The following is a 17,723-nucleotide window of genomic DNA, read 5'->3' as shown; positions in this document are numbered from 1 at the left end:
GATTGATGGAAGCAGATGCAGAGATCCATAGCCAAACCCAGGCAGAGCTCTAGGAATCCAGTAGGAAAGGGAGAAAAGAGAGTTTCTATAAGCAAGTGCATCAAGATCATGATGGGAAAACCTGCAAAGATGACCAAACCAAACTAGTGGGAACTCATGAAAGTTGGAACAATGGCTTTGGAGCCTGCATGGGACTGGGCTAGGCCCTCTGTATGGTGAGACAGTTGTATAACCCAATCTGCATGAGGGCCCCCTGGCAGTAGGATCAGAATCCATCCCTGGTGCATGAGGGGGCTTTTTGGAGCCCACTACCTATGATGGGACACCTCGGTAAGCCTTGAGACAGGGGGAGGACTTGAACTTGCCTCTACTGGATGTGCCTCCCCATGGGAGGCCTTGCCTTGTTATGGGGAGGAGTGTGGGTTGGGAGAGGAGGCTGGGGGGGGGGGGTGAGAGGAGGGAAGAAGGGGATCTTTGATTGGTGTGCAAAATAAAATAAAATTTTTTCTTAATAGAAAAATAAAATTTCACTTAAGGGGCTGGGGAGATGGCTCAATGGCTCAATGAATAATGTGCTTGCCTTTTAAGCAGGAAGTCCTGGGCTCAATCCTCAAAACCATCATAAAATTGGGTGTAAAGTGGTATGCAAGTGTACTCTCATCACTGGGAAAGCAAGGGCAAGAAGATTCCTAGAGTTCACTTGCCAAGAGGTTAGCCTAATTGGTGAGCTCCAGGCCAATGAGAGACCTTGTCTCAAAGGAGGTGGACGGAATTCCTAAACATCAGCACCTGAGCTGCCCTCTGGCCTACACACACACACACACACACACACACACACACACACACACACACACACACCACTAAAAAACTAAATAAAATAACAGAATCAGCAAGATGTGTAGCTCAGTGGTAGAAAACTTGCATAACACATACAAGGCCTGGTCTTCAACAAGAGTCCTGCCCAAGCCACAAAGACAGTCTATAAACAAAAACAGAACACTAGAGATTTAAATGGAAGGGATGTGCATTATTTCTCTAAAGTCATTTCTCAAGTGAAAGAGATGTAAAACTCTGGTTTTGTTTGTTTTTAAGTTTTGCGACAAGGTCTCATAATGCTGGCCTCAAACTTTCTAGAACCCAAGCTAGTCTCCAACTCCAACAGTTTTTAATGACTTCCTGGTAGAATGGAAGAAATCAAATCCTGGAAGAGATAGAAAAAAGAGTTTGTGCATAGGGCACATAGAGACATGGCCATGAGGAGGCCAGGGTTTTATGTCAGGTGTCTTTGTTCATTACTGTCCACCTTATTTCTTGAGACAGAATCTCTCACTGAACCGGGAGCTCTCTGATTGAGCAAGGCTGGCTGACTAGTGAGCCACCTCTCCGGCCCCAAGAGGAATAAGTGGGAACCCAGAAGAACACCACCACACAGGGAGCCTGCTATAGTGATTTCGCTTTAAATTTAAGTTGCCTTAGTGGCCTTGGACATCACAAGCCTTGAACATCACTTAACGTCATTTTCAAGGGCTCCCAGGCTCCTGAGAAACTGTCCTTCATTTCTACAAATATCTCTTAAGATGTAACAGGCCAGGCACAGTGACCCACTCTTCCAATTACAGCACTGCGGATAATGAGGCCAGCGGTTTGCTGAAAATTTGAGGCCAGGCTGGTCTGTGCAGTGGGCTCCAAGCTACGTCGTGAGACCCTGTCTCAAAAACGAAAGAAAACTGTGGAATATGCTCAGGTGACAGAACCTCAAACCTGCAGGTAAACATCTGTGGTTCCCTATCTCCAAAAAACTAAGTCCATGCTTGGGCTTGGGTGTGACTCCCATCAGCCTACAGGTCCTGTGGATGACCCAGGAGGAAACCAGCCCCACCTCATCTCATCCAGGCCACTAGTGGTTCTCTGCTCTCCTGTAGCGCCCCTACTGGCTCTGGGTGAGGCTCCCCTTATTCAGGACCGTCTGAGAAGGGGGGTGGGGGGGGGCAGTCCCAGGCCCAGTCAATGTGCATCGGTGCTCAGCGGCTCCACCCGCAGCCACAGCCCGCCCTCTGCGCGCAGGATCAGCTCCGGCTTCCGGCGCGGCTCCTTGTGGTCCGGCAGGACGCGGAAGCGCAGCAGGGTGAGCGCCAGCGCCACCTTCATCTCGTTCATGGCGAAAGTCTGTCCTATGCAGTTCCTGCGGGAGGGCGGGGTGGGGACTGTGACTGTGCCCGAACCCAGCCAGGCCCCAAGGTTTGAACTTGGCCAGCTCCTGGGCAGCCTGAGGGGCAGGAGGGGCACTGACGCTCCTGGGACCCCAAGTCTTGCATCCGCATTCCCGAAGCTGTCCTCCAGCGCCCAAGACGGATCAGGGCGAATCTCTGAGCACAGAGCTTCACCATCCTTCCTTCTCCTTCCAATCCTGGCTCTCTAGACCTTTGCACATACTCTGAGCAGAGGGTGGGAAGGAGACCCAGAACCTAACCACCCCCAATTTCCCTTTCCCCGCTGTCAGGCCCAGAGCACTCTCTATTGCCCTAAGCCCTCTAGCCTCACCTGGGCCCGGCAGAGAAGGGAATAAAAGCCAGAGGTGACTTCTTCTGAGGGTTTTCTGGGTCAAAGCGGAAGGGGTCATAGACCTGTGGGCCAAGCAAGACTAAGCTGATGGGTCGTGTCTCTCTGCACACCCAGCCAGCCCCAGAAAAGTTGGATATGGGGACAGGAGAATGAGAGCCTCTGGGTTTCAGGTAGTACCGTGCCCCTCTCCCAGGTCCCAGAATTGGGGGCTGGACTGGACGGGGTCGCACCTCAGGGTCTGGCCAGACTGAAGGGTTGTGATGAACCCCAAAGATGCTGATGGTACAGTCGTTCCCTTTGAACAAGAAGGGACAGTCAAGAGGAAGTCAGCACTGTCACTGGGGACCACCAGGAGCCACCTCCCCACACATACCACACCTTTAGGGATGACCCGGCCATCTGGGAGCACAACATCCTGGGTGCAGCAGCGGGAGATCATCGTGACCGGGGGATGCAGCCGCAGACTCTCCTTGATGCACATGGTCAGGAAGGGCAGCTGGGCCAGGTCGTCCCTACAGAACCACCACACAGTTATCCAGGGAATAAAAACAACGCCCCAGCCTGCTAGATGACTTGGCATTAGAGGGCTGGCAGCCACACTTGATCAATACCCAGACCACACAAGATTATAGGACAGAACCAACTCTCAATAGTTCTCGGGCTGGAGGGATAGTTCAGCCGTTAAAGGCTAGGCTCACAACCAAAAATATGAGTTCTCTTCTAACCTCCACACATGTACACACACACACTCACAGAAATACAGAAACAGTACTGACCAGTCTCCCTGCTGCTTGTTGAAATTCTTAGTGCCCCCACTTTGATCGTTAGTCCTATAACAAAGTTCACTTAGATGAATCAAAATTACTTGTTCATTTTTTTTTATTTTTATTTGTGTGTGCATGTATTGTGTAGGCCAGAAGTGACCTTTGGGGATCTTCCTCTATCCCTCTATATCTTCTGTTTTGAGATAGTCTCTCCCTGAATGTAAGAACCAGAAGTTTAGGGTAGACTGGCTGACTAGCACAGTCCGATCCCCTCTCCCTGAGCTACAGTGCTGGGGTAACCTTTTACGTGGACTCTGGGAATTCAAACTGAAGTCCTTATGTTAGCAGCAAGTACATTACCCACTGAGCCATCTCCCCTGCCCTGTTTTATAGATTTTACTTTGTTTTTCAGACAAGGTGACATCATGTAGCCTTGGATACCCTAGAACTCCCTGTAGACCAGGCTGACCTCAAACTTAGAGATCCACCTGCCTCTGCCTCCCAAGGTGTTGGACTTAAAAAGACGTGTGCCACCATACCTGGCTATATGTTGTTTTGTTTTGGGGTTTTTGGGGGGTTTTTTGTTGGTTTTGTTTTTTAATTAATTTATTTATTATGTATACAGAAGAGGGCGCCAGATCTCATTACAGATAGATGGTTGTGAGCCACCATGTGGGTGCTGGGAATTGAACTCAGGACCTCTGGAAGAGCAGTCGGTGCTTTTAACCTCTGAGCCATCTCTCCAACCCTTTGTTTTGGTTTTGTTTTGTTTTGTTTTTTCTAAATCAGGTCTCCATATAGCCCATGCTGGCCTTGAACTCCCTATAAAGCTGAGGATGGTTTTGAACTGATCCTTCTGCCTCTGCCTCATGAGTGCTGAGAGAAAAGGAGTGAGTTATCACCCTTAACTCTGAATCAAAGATTAAACCATTAGAAAATCAAAAGAAAAAGTGGAGAAATTTACTTAATATTTTTAGAAACATTTCTAAGAAAATCATACTTATCCAAAGATATTTTTACCAAAAAAAAAAAGAATATCGTTAAATGCTTTCATATATTTATAGGAAAGACCTTTAAAACATTAAATGGCAGCAAGATTCAGAAGGGGAGGCAGAAGGATTTAGGCCAGCTTAGGCTATCCATTGAGTTGAAAGCCAGCCTTAGCTTCAGGAGACTCCATCTCAACAAGGTTAAGAGTTCTCACTGCTCTTCTCGAGGAGCTGATCTCACTTGCCAGCACCCACACAGGGGTGCTCACAACCACCTGTTACTCCAGCTCCAGGGGATTTGACAACATTGGGCTCTCAAGGGCACCCACACTCATGTGTACACAACCAAACATAAACAAAAATAAATCTTTTTAAAAGCGAGTAAGTAGAAATAAGTGTTTGCCTGTTCTGACTAGAGGATGGAGTTCTCCACCACATCTGAAAAATTGGACCTCTAACGTGCCTTACCACATCTAGTATTTCCAAGATCTGTCATTTCTTTAAGGTTAGAATAAATGTTAACTACGACTGGGCTAGTATGCGGATTGCTACTAACTAAATGCAATACTGTACCCACTCACCAATTCTCCATCTGCCCCACCCATTACCAGACTGATTAAGGAGGACAAAAACTTACAAAGTCCAAATAAGATAGCATAGGAGACATTTTTTGTGACAGAACACCAGGAATTCTTAAAACTCCAAAAGCTTGAACTTAAAAGGCCAGAAGGACATGTCAGTATATTATTCACAAAATTGAAGAATCTATATATCATAAGATACCATGAACCACAATAGTATTCAAAGGAGTCATTCAGGGATGTCTACAATCCTCTGTCTGTCTATTACCATGATATATGTGTGAGTGAATGTGAGTGTGTGTGTGTGTGTGTGTGTGTGTGTGTGTGTGTGTGTATGTGTAATTTCATGCAAATCAACAAACAAAGGACACATAATCCAAAAGAAAAGTGGAGGATATGATCCAGGAACCCTCGGGGGTCATACAGTAGAGATTTAAGAAGTGATGGCCAAGCTGGTCAGATGATCCCAGGAGGTAGACCCAGGAGAAGAGAAAGGTAAGTTCCAGGCCAGCTTGAACTATATAACTAGACAAAAAAAAAAAAAAAAAAAATCGAAAGTAAAGCCAAGGAGGTGGCTCTTCAGGTAATGTCACTTGCTGCTGATGCTGATGACCTGAGTTCAGCCCCTAGAGCCCACAGTAGAAGGAGAGGCCAATTTCTGAAAGTTGTCCTCCGACCTCCACATGCATACTGGGCACATGCACACCCCCCGACAGAGACAGTCACACACAAATAAATAAGTCAATGTAATTTTACACATCAAAAATAGCAATGACCATTCTGGCTCTCGGCTATGTACATAGCACTGAACCTGCACTCACCATTCAATCTCCTCAGGCTCTCGGCCCCTCAGCAGCTCCCGCACCTCCTGCCGGCAGCGCTCCTGGTATTCCGGGTGCCTCGCCAGGTTGTACAGGACCCAGGAGAGCCCACTGGCCGTGGTGTCATGGCCTGAGGGACAGACAGGAAGGACTGGGTGTCTGGGCTGTTTTAGCACCTCAGAGTAAACAGTACTTGGGCATCTATGCCCCAAGGAAAGATGAAGAAAGGGTGGATGGATGGAATGGAGGGGTCTGGTGGCTCCCACGATATCTAATTGGGATTGATAGACTCTTATCCTCTCTGTAGCCCTAAACAGGGACCCTCACCTCCAAACATGAAGGTGTCAGCCTCTGCCCGGATGTCCTCATCACACAGCTCCTTTCCATGTTCATCCTGAAGATAAAACAGAACCCTCAACTCATTCCATGTCTGAGAATTCCTGATGCTGACCTGAGACAAGTTTTGATCCCATTGTGCACACAGCATGCCTTCTCTGTCCCTTCCAGAGCCCATCCCTTCAGTTTCCTCCTAATTTCCTGCTTTTGTTTGCTCCTTCCACACAGCATTCAATGGAGTCACTTCTAAAACATCTCTGTGTCCTGTCCTTAGTTATTACAAACACCATCTATTGCTTCCCAAATGCCCTCTTGATCAAGTCCAACTTCCATCTAACACTTAATGTCGAGGTTCTTGGTGAAATTCTCAGATGAGATCCCACAAAAGCCCACCTTGGCCAGCAAGAGCACATCGATGAAGTCTAAAGTCTTAGACCTCGTCTTGGCCTTGAGGAAGTCATCAACACCCTGGCTAGCAAGGTTACTACGCCTCTCCTGAATGACAGCATCTGTGAAGTTGTGCACCATGTCACAGGCCTTGCGGAAGCGCCTCCCATCAGGAGTGAGGTAGTACAGGAAGTCCATATACAGGATTAGCCGATGGTGCCGTTTTACTATGAGGGAGCTGAGCTCCAAAATGGCAGCAATGTATTCGCTGGGAGACCTGCAGGGCAGGGGCAGGCCAGAGACAGGAAGCAACATAACACACATGAAACCCCAGAGAAACTTCAGCCAGAGTCTCAGGACCAGAATCTATCCAGAAAAGGGCTTAAGCCAGGCAGAGCTCTCCTGCTGCCTACTCCCCGTGAGTAGCCTGGCACGCCAGGATTCGAAGGCAGATGTGGTTGTCCCCATCTTTTTTTACTCAGCGGCTCTGATTTTTCTTTCCTGGTTTCCTGCAAGTCTGTCCTGTTTTCTGTATCAAGTTCATATCCTCCTCTTCAGGTCCCTTGCATCCTGTGTCTACATGACAGTCCTCTACTGGGTAGTTGTCCAGTCTCAGCTGTGACTATGACTCCCAACTGCTTTCCATGACTCCTTGGAAAACCCAGAATGGAGTTCATGCCCTTAAGATCTGCCCACTAGATAGACATGATGGCTTCTGACTGCAATCCCAACATCCGGGAGATGGAGGCAGGAGGATCATGAGTTCAAGTACAGCCTGAAGTACCTACTCAATTCCAAGCTAGCCTAGACAACATAGTAAGATACCATTAAGAAGGAAAAGGAAGGAAGAAATGAAGGGAGGGAGGAAGAAAGGAAGGTTTGGAGGGAAGTGTGTCCCCGAGGCTCACATACTGAAACACTTGGTGCCCAGTTGATGTCACTTTCAGGGTGAGAGCCTTGTTGGAGGAGCAGATTTGGAGGACTTGTAGCCTCGACCCACTTCCAGTTTGTGCTCTTTGCTTCCTGGGTGCAGCTGAAACATGATCAGGCAATTTCCTGCTTCGGCAGCCAGCTACCCTGCCTTCCTTGTCATTATGGACTTCCGTTTTAGAACCTCTGTTCCCTGTACCGTTCCCTCTAGACACTCACAGTATTTATAACAGCAACAGGGAAGGTAAGTAATACAGAAAGGTAATGGGGAGCACTGTGAACTCTATGTTTGAGAGAAAGAGAGAAGCGAGGAGCACATTTAACTCCTTGTGATTGGGTTGTTTTTTTGGGGGGGTTGTTTTTTTTTTCAGGGGGAGTAGTTTCGAGATCTCACTGTGTAAGCCTAGCTGTCCTTGAACTCTCTTTGTAGACTTCCTGTGAGTTTTTTGTTTTTGTTTTTTGGGTTTTTTTGGTTTTTTGTTTGTTTGTTTGTTTTTTGGTTTTTGGTTTTTGGTTTTTTGAGATAGGGTTTCTCTGTGTAGCTTTGAGCCTGGCTCTGCCTCCCAAGTGCTGGGATTAAAGGCATGCACCACCACTGCCCGGCCCCCTGTGATGATGAGGTTGATTAGATTAAGAAGTGCTTAGATTGAATCACTTATTTTCAGTGTCTGCATTTGCGCATGTACACACGCACACTTGTCTTGTATGTGCATGTCCATGTAGTTGCCTCACATACATTTGCTGATACACGTATGTGCCCATGCATGTGAAGTCCAGAGGCTGACATCACGTGTCTTCTCCCACTGCACTCCTCCTCGGTTTTTGAGAAAGGACCTCTCACTGAACCAGAAGCTCATGGACTCCGCTATCCTATGAGCTCCAGTTATTTCCCATCTAAACCTCCCTCCAGCACTGGATTGCAGGTGTCAGTCACCCTGGTTTTGCTTTGAATAGGAGCTAAGGATTGGAACTCAAGTCTTTGGCCTTACATGGTAAGCACGTTACTGATCAAATCACATCCCTCGCCCTCATAAAGCACATCTCTGTGTTCTCTATGAGGAAGTTTCCCAGAGCATTAGCTGAGGGGTAAAAGCCCACCCTGATGTGGACAGTCTCATCCCACAAGCTAGGAACCCAGAAGGAAGAACAGGAAACAGAAGAGGAAGCTTGCTAGAACAGACCATCTTTCCCTCTCCACTTCTTGTCCTTCTTAATGCGAGGAGCTCCATGATGCCATCCCACCAAGCATGATGAATTGACACCTTTGAAACCAGGAGCCAGCACCAGCCTTTCCTTCTTCAGTTGTTTCAATCAGATAGTGACAAGAGCCCCTCCTTGCCTGTTTGACTTATTGCTTAGCCACACCTTGCCTTTATCCAAACAATCCTACCTCCCTGAGAACATCACCCACTCTCTCTCTTCACTGTCTTTCAATGCCAGTTATGTCCCACCTCCTCCAGGGAATCCCCTCTGCTCCCTCCAGCCAGTCTACCCTCTCCAGCCTCCTCCCTTGGTCCATGGTTCCTCAGGCTCCCAGGCAAAGATGGTGACTCACTCCTGACAGTTGCTGTCAAAGCTGAAGACACATTTCTGCAGACTGTCCAACGTCATGAGGCTGATGTGCTCAAACATGTCCAGATGGGCGCTGCCCTTGGCGGTCAGGCGCCGCCACTTGGCCTGTCCAGACAAGGAAGGAGAACAAGGCATTGGCTCCTGAGCCCCTCCTCAACTTCAGGCACTGGGGTTGACACATACATGTGGAGAGAGAGAGAGAGAGAGAGAGGTCGCACACTTGGTCCATAAGCCTTGGTGGGAGAAAGGAAGACGCAAGGCTGGAGTCAAGACCTGCGTTCAGGGGCTGGAGAGATGGCTCAGAGGTTAAGGGCACTGACTGCTCTTCCAGAGGTCCTGAGTTCAATTCCCAGCAACCACATGGTGGCTCACAACCATCTGTAATGAGAAATGGTGCCCTCTTCTGGCTTGCAGGGATACATGCAGGCAGAACACTGTAAACTTACTAAATAAATAAATCTTAAAAAAAAAAGAAAAAAGACTTGCATTCAAGCCTACCATCTGTGTGCCTTTAGTCAGAGCATCCCCTCTCCTGGTTCCCACTTGATAAACCTTCAGCAACAATTAATTTGACCTCATCTGTTGCCCCATAAACCACACTTCAATGCCTGCTCCACTCACACTTATTGCTGATGAACTTGAATGGGCTCCCTGACCTCCATGACCCCCAGTTTCATCATCCATAATGTAACTGTCATAGTCACCTTTTCCTTAGGGTAGTGTGAAAATGACAACAGACAACATAGATCATAGAACTGGGACAGCATTTCTGTTGTATAGTTGATGTGGAATGTTGTTCTGTATGCTATGAATGTGTTGTTCTGATTGGTAAATAAATAAAACGCTGATTGGCCAGTAGCCAGGCAGGAAGTATAAGCGAGACAAGCAGAGAAAAGAATTCTGGGAAGAGGAAGGCGGAGTCAGGAGTCACCAGCCAGACACAGAGGAAGCAAGATGTGAAGGCAGAACTGAGAAAAGGTACCAAGCCAAGTGGCTAAACATAAATAAGAATTATGGGTTAGTTTAAATGTAAGAGCTAGTCAGTGGCAGGCCTGAGCTAATGGCCAAGCAGTTTTAAGTAATATAAGCTTCTGAGTGATTATTTTATAAGCAGCTTTGGGATCTGTGGGACTGAGCAGGACCAGAAAAAATAGTAGGTACTCAATAAATGTCAGCTGGTATGTGAGTACAGAAATTACGCCATTCAGGCATGAAGAGGTGGATCAGAAGTTGGGAGTGCTTGTTGCTCTTACAGAGGACCCGGGTATAATTCTCAGTACCTATACAGTGACTCACAACTGTCTATAACTCCACTTACAGAAGTGCCAGTGCCCTCTTCTTGACTTTAAAAGCACTAGGAATGCATAGTCATACATGCAGGCAAAACACCCATACACATAAAACATATATATATATATTTAATCTTAAAGGAAGTATCCCATACAAACATGTACACACAAACTCACATGCATGATGTTCACGCTCTTGTTAAAAATCTTCACATAGGGCTTCAGGGTGTCAAAGTGGAAGGTGGGCGTCAGCAGACGGCGATGGCGGCTCCACTTGTCACCAGCGCTCACCAACAGCCCATCCCCTGGGAAGGCAGCCATGGCAGTGAGCAAGGGTGGCACCTTTCTCCAGGCCCACAAGGTGTCTCCTGACCCTGACCTTGAAGTACTCACCCAGCCAGGGCTTCAGGAAACCATAGAAAGTCATTTCCTTAGGGGCCACCGCCGCTGCCGTGAAGGACAATCAGGGACATGGAAGAGTGAAAGATGAATTTGGGGAGTGGATGGGGACTGCACACTCCCCCTCCAAGACAGGAAGAGGGCAGAGACAAAGGAAGCAGGGAGGAGGAAGGAAGTGAGACCAGGTAGACCAGGCTGCAGGAGCAGGGAGAGCCAACGTCAGGCTGATGCCTTCACATGGCTGCTACAGAGTCCACCACATCCTCCTATCTGAACCCAGTACAACACCTTTATAAATGCCTTTATGGAGGCTGGGACACACTGTCTATTTCAGCTCTCTGACGTGGTCTGACACACCCTGCACATTAGACAGGGACACAGTTATGAACACATATTATCTTCCCTGAGATGATACAGTATGGTTCTGCATTCAAATACAACAGTCTGACATGATCTAATGGTGCCCATCAGATAATTTAAATAGGATTTAAATGTGTCCCATTCATGCTCCAAATGTGTCCTAAACATGCCCGAGGGTTCCCAAGTGTCCTCTTTTACTCCATGCTAAGCACTGAGTATTTAAAGTTAAGGGTTCCCCTGTCCTCAAAGACTGCAGGGTGCTGCCCCCTCCAGCCATGGAGCAGCTCCAGGGCCAGCCAGACACAGCTGCGCCCATCTGGATCTTCTCCTCCCTCCCAAGTTGCTTTGGAGTTTAAGGTCCCTTTCATCAGAATTGGCTGAAGCAGCCAAGAAGGTGGGTGGAACCCTGGTGTGCTATATGCCTCTTTCTGCATCCATTTCCTGAACTCTAATCCGTTCTGCTCTGTTCAGTCCTGGTCTGCCTGGTCTACTTTAGAACTCTGCTAGAAGGGATGCCATAGCCTCCGTTCCTGGCAACAGCCTCTTGAGAAGTGTCCTGATAAACAGATCTGACCCCATAGAAATAATGAGTGGTTGTAATGATGTTTGGCCACACTGAATGACCATTAAATGGATTTGTTTGTTTGTTTGTAAAAAAAAAATAAATAAATTTCTAGACCAGTGGGAGTTGAACACACAGAGATCTGCCTGCCTCTGCCTCCCTACTGCTGGCCTTAAAGGAGTACACACTACACCCAGCAGATCTACATATTTTTATTTTATTTCATTATTAGAGATGTTTTATCAAGGATCAAAAAGTATGGAAAGATCATACCTTAGGTATGCAAAAGGCCTTCATCTTCTAGCCTTTTATTTCCATTTTAAGAAAGTGCTGGCCGGGCAGTGATGGTGCATGCCTTTAATCCCAGCACTCGGAAGGCAGAGGCAGGCAGATCTCTGTGAGTTCGAAGACAGCCTCATCTACAGAGTAAGTTCCAGTACAGCTAGGGGCTACATAGAGAAACCCTGTCTCAGGAAAAAAAAAAAGGACTCTGAATTGATGGAGTGGTTATTTGTCATTTTATGTCCAAAATAGTATGAGGCAGTCAAGTCACAGTGGTGGGTGAAGAATCTGTCCTATCACCCAAATCAGACAAAGTTTAGGAGTCCCAGAACTCATCCTGGACCCACAGGAATCTTTATCTTTTTCAAGGGGTTGAGCTATAAGGGATCATCTTTCTCCAGATGAGAATGCAGTCACCCCAGAGGAAAATGGAATTAAGAGATAAAGGTCTTGCAGCATTGTTGAGACCTGAATCCAGCTGTGCTTGAAGACCACTTTCCCTCTCTCCCTGGACTCTTCTGCCAACAAATTTCTTTAGTTGTTTTGATGTTGTTTGTTTGTTTGTTTGCTTGCTTGCTTGTTTTTCAGTACCTAGGCATGCAGCCTGTACACTGCAGACTAGTGCCCCACTACAAAGCTACACTCCCAGTCAATAGAAGACCACACTGAGTTGAATTTCCATCACTCACTTAACAGACCTCAGAATCTGAAGAAATCCAAAACTTTGCCGAGGGTCAGTCGGGTTAGCAGCAGGGCTTGACTTCTGTCTGACGGGGCTCCACCCACCCTGCCCAGCCTAGCCTGTGCAGGGATTGGAAGGGCTCGGAGAAAAGGAAGGGAACAGACTAGTAATTCGGTCCTGGGAGAAATACCTGGGGCCTGGAGCACAGGGGCAATGAACTTGGGGTGGGTGAGTGTCAGGATCGGGTAGAAAGTCCCAAACCAACAGAGGTAGACATCATGGAAGTGGTGGCCCATTTCAGTCAGCAGCTGCAGGCCTTCCTCATTGTTCTGGATCTGGGGATGGAGAAGGTTGTTGTTGGAATCTGGCGCTAACGCTGCGATTTGATTAAACCTAAAGTTACTGTGGTGGTTTGAATGAGGAATGTCCCACATAAGCCCAGTTATTGGAACACTTGATCCCCAGTTGGTGATGCCGTTTGGGGAAGTCATAGAACCTTTAGGAGGTGGAGCCTTGCTGGAGAACAGACATCACCAGGGACAGGCTTTGAGGTTCTATAGCCTATGCTACTTCCTCTGATGCCAATTGGCCACCCTCACCACATACCTTTACTTCCAGACCTACAACTAGACTCAAGTCTCAGAGGCCCCAGAGATGGATTACACAATGAGAAGGCACACTGCCCTACACTCCTAAAGACCTTCCTGTTGTTTCTGGCTTATATAAGAAGAGGCCTAGAAAAAAAAAAAAAAAAGAGGCCTAGAACATATACGTGAGAATGGATTTTGAGAGTGTGGGTTAGTGATGGAGGAACTTAACCCTAGATCAAGATAAATTTATCTATTTGACCCCATTGAGCAAAGAATCAGGGGTTAATGTTTCAGCTTACACAATGATATAGTCACAGCAGTAACCCATTATAAAATGAAAGTGGTGTGTGTGTGTGTGTGTGTGTGTGTGTGTGTGTGTGTGTGTGTGTGACTGAGCCTACACAGGTAATGAAATCACAGCAAATGACTAAAGAGGATTCCAAAATGCCTACGGTTCCTGCTCCTTTTACAACTCCTTCTGTTCCTAAGCGTGCACGTACAGCTTCATGAAGTGTAGCCCATGATCTGTTGAACAGAAGACGAGGAGGCATTTACAGATGCTTCCACGTGCTATATATAGGCACCACCCAAAAGTGGGTAGCTGTAGCATTACAGCCTTTCTGAACCCCCAAGGACACTAGTGAAGGGAAATCTACCAAAGTGTGTACAATCATATGTTTTTGTTTGGAAAAAGAGATAGTCAAACATGTGATTATATACTGCTTCTTGGGCTGTGGCCAATGGTTTGGCTACGTACCAGGGGTCTAAAAAGGGGTGTGATTAAAAAGTTGGAAAGACATTTTGGGAAAAGGCATATGGTAGATCTCTCCAAATGGGCAAAGGATGTGAAGATACTTGTGTCCCATATAACTACTCAACAAAAGGTGGTCTCAGCAGAGAAGGGCTTCAGTAATCAAGCAGATAAGGTAACTTGCACTGTGGTAGTAGTTAACATCTTTCCCCAGCCACCCCTGTCATTGACCAATGGGTCCATGACCAAGTGGACAAGGTGGTAGGAATGGAAGTTATACATGGGCTCAACAGCACAGGATGCCACTCACCAAAGCTGACCTGCTTATGGCTGCCACTGAGTGTCAGATCTGCCCGCAGTAGAGACCAACACCCAGACTCCAACATGAGGAGAAGAGTCAGTGACCTGAAAAGATTGACTACCCTGGACCACTTCCATCACAGAATGGACAGTGTTTTTTCCATTCCAAAATAGATACTTACTCTGGTTATGAATTTGCCTTTCCTGCATGTAATCCTTATGCCAAAACTACCATCTATTCATTTACAGAATGACTTATCCACCACGTGGTATCCCACATAATTTTCTTGCTAACAAAGGAACTCACTTCCCAGCCATAGAAGTGAGGCAGTGGGTTCATGATCGTGAAAATCAGTGGGTTCATGATCGTGAAAATCAGTGGTCTTACCATTCCCCTCCAACCTAAGGCAGACAGCTTGAAGAGAGGGTGAATGGCCTTTAAGGGCACAGCTACAGTGAAATAGATGGAAATAACCTGAATGACTGGGCAAATTTCCAGAAGGCTACATCTGCTCTGAATCTGTACATGGCATCCTTTCTCCTCTGACCAGGGTTTATAGTTCAGGAATCCAGCAAGAGGTGGAAATGAGAATGGTGCCATGCCTGATCACCTCTAGTGACCCACTAGCATATTTTATTCCTTGTTCACACAACCATATGCTCTGCTGACTTACAAGACTTGGTTCCAGATGGGAGGTTGCTTCTGCCAGAGATATGATAACTATCCATTGACTCAGAAGCTAGTCCTCCCCCCTTGGCCAATGTGTGTTCCTTATTCCCTTGAATCAACAGGACAAGATATGTGTTAACAGGGGTGGCTGATCCAAACTGCCAGAGGAACAGTGGGTGAGCTTCTTATCCACAACAGAAGGAAGAGTGTTGTCTAGACTGCAGGAGACTCTTCCGAGCTTCTCTTGGTGTTACCATGTCCTGCAGTTAAGGTCAATGGGAAACTCCAATAACCCAAACCAGGCAGAATGGTTATAGTTCTTCAAGGATGAAGGTATGGATTACCCATCCAGACAAAGAGCCAAGACCTTATGAGACATTTGTTGAGGGTAGAGAATGGGTATAGAGAAAAGCAGCAATGAATACCAACTGAGACCACATAGTTGGTTACAGAAACGGTGATTTTAATTATCATGAGTGTTTCTGTCCTATTTTGTTAAGGATATGTTTGTGCATGAAAACACAGATATTTATGTTTTCTTTTCTCTCCTAATCCTTTACCATGTAACAGAACATTGGTTAAAATAACACCAGTAGTAGTTAGGCATTCCTCAGGGGACTTTGCCATCTACTCTGGAAAAATAATAATATATTCCTTTCTAAGTGTGAAGCTTAGATGATGTTAGGTGGAACTGAGACTTTATTATCTTCATTTGGTAATTAAGCATGACACCAAGATATGGTTAGGTGTCAGTTTGACAACAGGTAAGGCTGCAGATGGTTATCTACGCTGTCAACTAGAATTCAGACGCTCTGGACTGGTCTGTGAGGGATTTCCTGGAAAGATGAACTGAGGGAGAAGACCCTCCCTGAGAGTGGGCATTGCCTCTGACAGGTGGCCCAGACTTAAGGTCAAACCTGCTGCTTGATCTCTGGGCCTTCGCTTCCCGGTGGTGACTGTGTCTCTTCTCCACCAGAACCCAGCCGCTGATGGGAGATCAGCACCAGACCAGAACTGCCAAAGCATCCAGCTTCATGGTCTGAGCAGCTACTGGGTCCCGACCTCTCCAACATGCAGATAGTCATGACTGGATTCCCAGCCTCTACTGGTCATGCACCGCTCTAGTCAAGTAAATACATAACCTATATATGGTTCTACCATCTGGGGAAACCCTGCCTAATACAGAGGTACTGAAAGGAAGCTCCTGGACTGGGAGATGGAGAGGAGGAGGTCCTGAGGAGATATGAGATGAGAGAAGGCAAACAGGGAAGCTGGAAGGAAAGAGGCCGTGGTGAGAGAAGGCACACTTGGAGGTGGTGCCCTCAGGTGTCACTGGAGGCCAAGGGTAGCTCTGGCAGTGGGGAGCCGTGGAGCAAGAGACACCAGATATGAGAATAAGAAACTCTCCCAGAAAGTGTAATCATTATGGAAAAGGCCACAGGAGGAGGAGGGGGAGGAGGAGGAGAGGAAGAAGGGGAAGGGGAAGGAAGGGGAGGGGGAAGGAAGGGGGAGAGGAAGAGGAGGAAGAGGGGGAGGGACAGGAGGAGGGAAAAAGGGAGGAGGAGGAGGGGGAGGAGGAAGTGGTTGGGATAGTGATGGAGCCCTTTCATAGGGAGCACAGGACATCAGTGTTTTTTCTAGACACCACAAAAGAAAACAGAGTGCTCAACTTCGGCACAACTTGGACAGTGGAGTCCTCGGACGCACTTTGAGCATGGAGAGCTAGATAAGAAAGAACAGAGCCTGAGGAGTTGGCGAGGAGAGGTCACATCTCTCTTCTGACATTCAGTGTCCCTCTAGGTGGAGGTTTAAGGATCATAGCTCATTCCCACAGGGGGAGAGGCGTCTAGGAGAGGTACAGACACCGGCCTGAGGACAACAGAGGTGGGCCAGGAAAGGGGCATACCACATGCCTTCCACTAGAGTGCCTCAAACCCAACCGTGGAAAGTGAGGAGAGCACAGGGGGGAACCTGTCCAGGGGGCCTGAAACTACAACATAGAACAGTACTAAACCAACAACAGAGACCTCAGACCATGAGTCCTGATGAGAAAGTGACCCAAAGTTAGCTAGGGATAAGAAAGGGAAAAAAAGAAGAAAGCCCCAGAGCACTGTGTGGGCAGACAAGCAAGGAGTGGATCTGCTGGGTGTGTGAGCAGAACCTCCCTCACCTCTCTACTGTTGTAGGCCCTAACTGGCCCTCTCATGACCCGCAGATTCCTAAGCACCTTTCCTGATCCTTTGAGAACACATTCATCCTGACACACACCAGACCCACCTGCTGCCATACTCACCATGCCCATGTGACCCCAAAACCAGTGCGGTGAAGGGGGCTGAGGGAAGCAACGAAGGCGGCAGCAGTTGTCGTAGAAGGAGTAGATCCAGGCCAGAATTCGGGCCAGGAACAAGGAGGCCCCACTTAGCAACAAAAGCTGCCATGAGGAGGCAGCCACGGGCCCCAGACCCAGCCAGGGCAGGCTCAGCTGTAGCATCCTGCAGGGCAGATGGGCAGAGCGTGAAGTTCTGAGGCCCAGGAGACAGAGGTGGATTGCTGGGGTCACTGGACAGGGATAGTGACTTAGAGGACTATAATAGGGCAAAGAGAAGGGACACCCAGGGCAACGCGGGGGAGAGACAGTGAGAAAGAACAAGGAGAGCAACAGACAGTTAGGAACTGTTAGAGTCTAGACTGGCCCCGACCGAAGCACGGAGAAGTGGCAGAGTAACCGGAAATCACTGGCCTCCAGAGCCACCCCAGCTGTAGACAGAGCTTCCACTGTTCAGTCAAGACCTTCCCTGTGTTCCCAAGCCTGGTGCCTTCTCTCTGGAGCAAGTCCCAGACCTCCTCTCTTCTTTTCTGGAAATGTTTTAGTTCCTGGCTTCTGACTGTGTGGACT

The 17,723-nt window shown here is 47.6% G+C and overlaps 1 protein-coding gene across 1 annotated transcript; it reads right to left on the bottom strand.

Annotated features, from left to right (window-relative positions):
• Positions 1 to 881: 881 nt before the first annotated feature.
• Positions 882 to 17,633, bottom strand: LOC118571999 (cytochrome P450 4F6-like). The gene is made up of 12 exons (XM_036171396.1): positions 17,121 to 17,633; positions 12,707 to 12,851; positions 10,625 to 10,678; positions 10,409 to 10,536; positions 8,926 to 9,047; positions 6,447 to 6,717; positions 6,045 to 6,111; positions 5,718 to 5,847; positions 2,941 to 3,074; positions 2,793 to 2,857; positions 2,542 to 2,624; positions 882 to 2,182 (listed from the first exon to the last, which is right to left on the bottom strand). The coding sequence occupies exons 1-12, from the start codon at positions 17,316 to 17,318 to the stop codon at positions 2,005 to 2,007; spliced, it is 1,575 nt and encodes a 524-aa protein (XP_036027289.1). The 5' UTR covers positions 17,319 to 17,633; the 3' UTR covers positions 882 to 2,004.
• Positions 17,634 to 17,723: the final 90 nt, after the last annotated feature.

Source organism: Onychomys torridus, chromosome 21, assembly GCF_903995425.1.
Source record: "Onychomys torridus chromosome 21, mOncTor1.1, whole genome shotgun sequence".
NCBI lineage: Eukaryota > Metazoa > Chordata > Mammalia > Rodentia > Cricetidae > Onychomys > Onychomys torridus.
Note: the sequence above shows the minus strand (reverse complement) of the source record. Positions and strands in the feature narration are given on the sequence as shown.

Coding starts and splice junctions, on each gene's coding strand:
- LOC118571999 (XM_036171396.1), bottom strand. CDS start 17,318: ATGCTACAGCTGAGCCTGCCCTGGCTGGGTCTGGGGCCCGTGGCTGCC. Junction 3,075..5,717: donor GAGCCTGAGGAGATTGAATG/GTGAGTGCAGGT, acceptor GTGGTTCTGTAG/GGACGACCTGGCCCAGCTGC. Junction 2,858..2,940: donor TGGCCGGGTCATCCCTAAAG/GTGTGGTATGTG, acceptor TCTTGTTCAAAG/GGAACGACTGTACCATCAGC.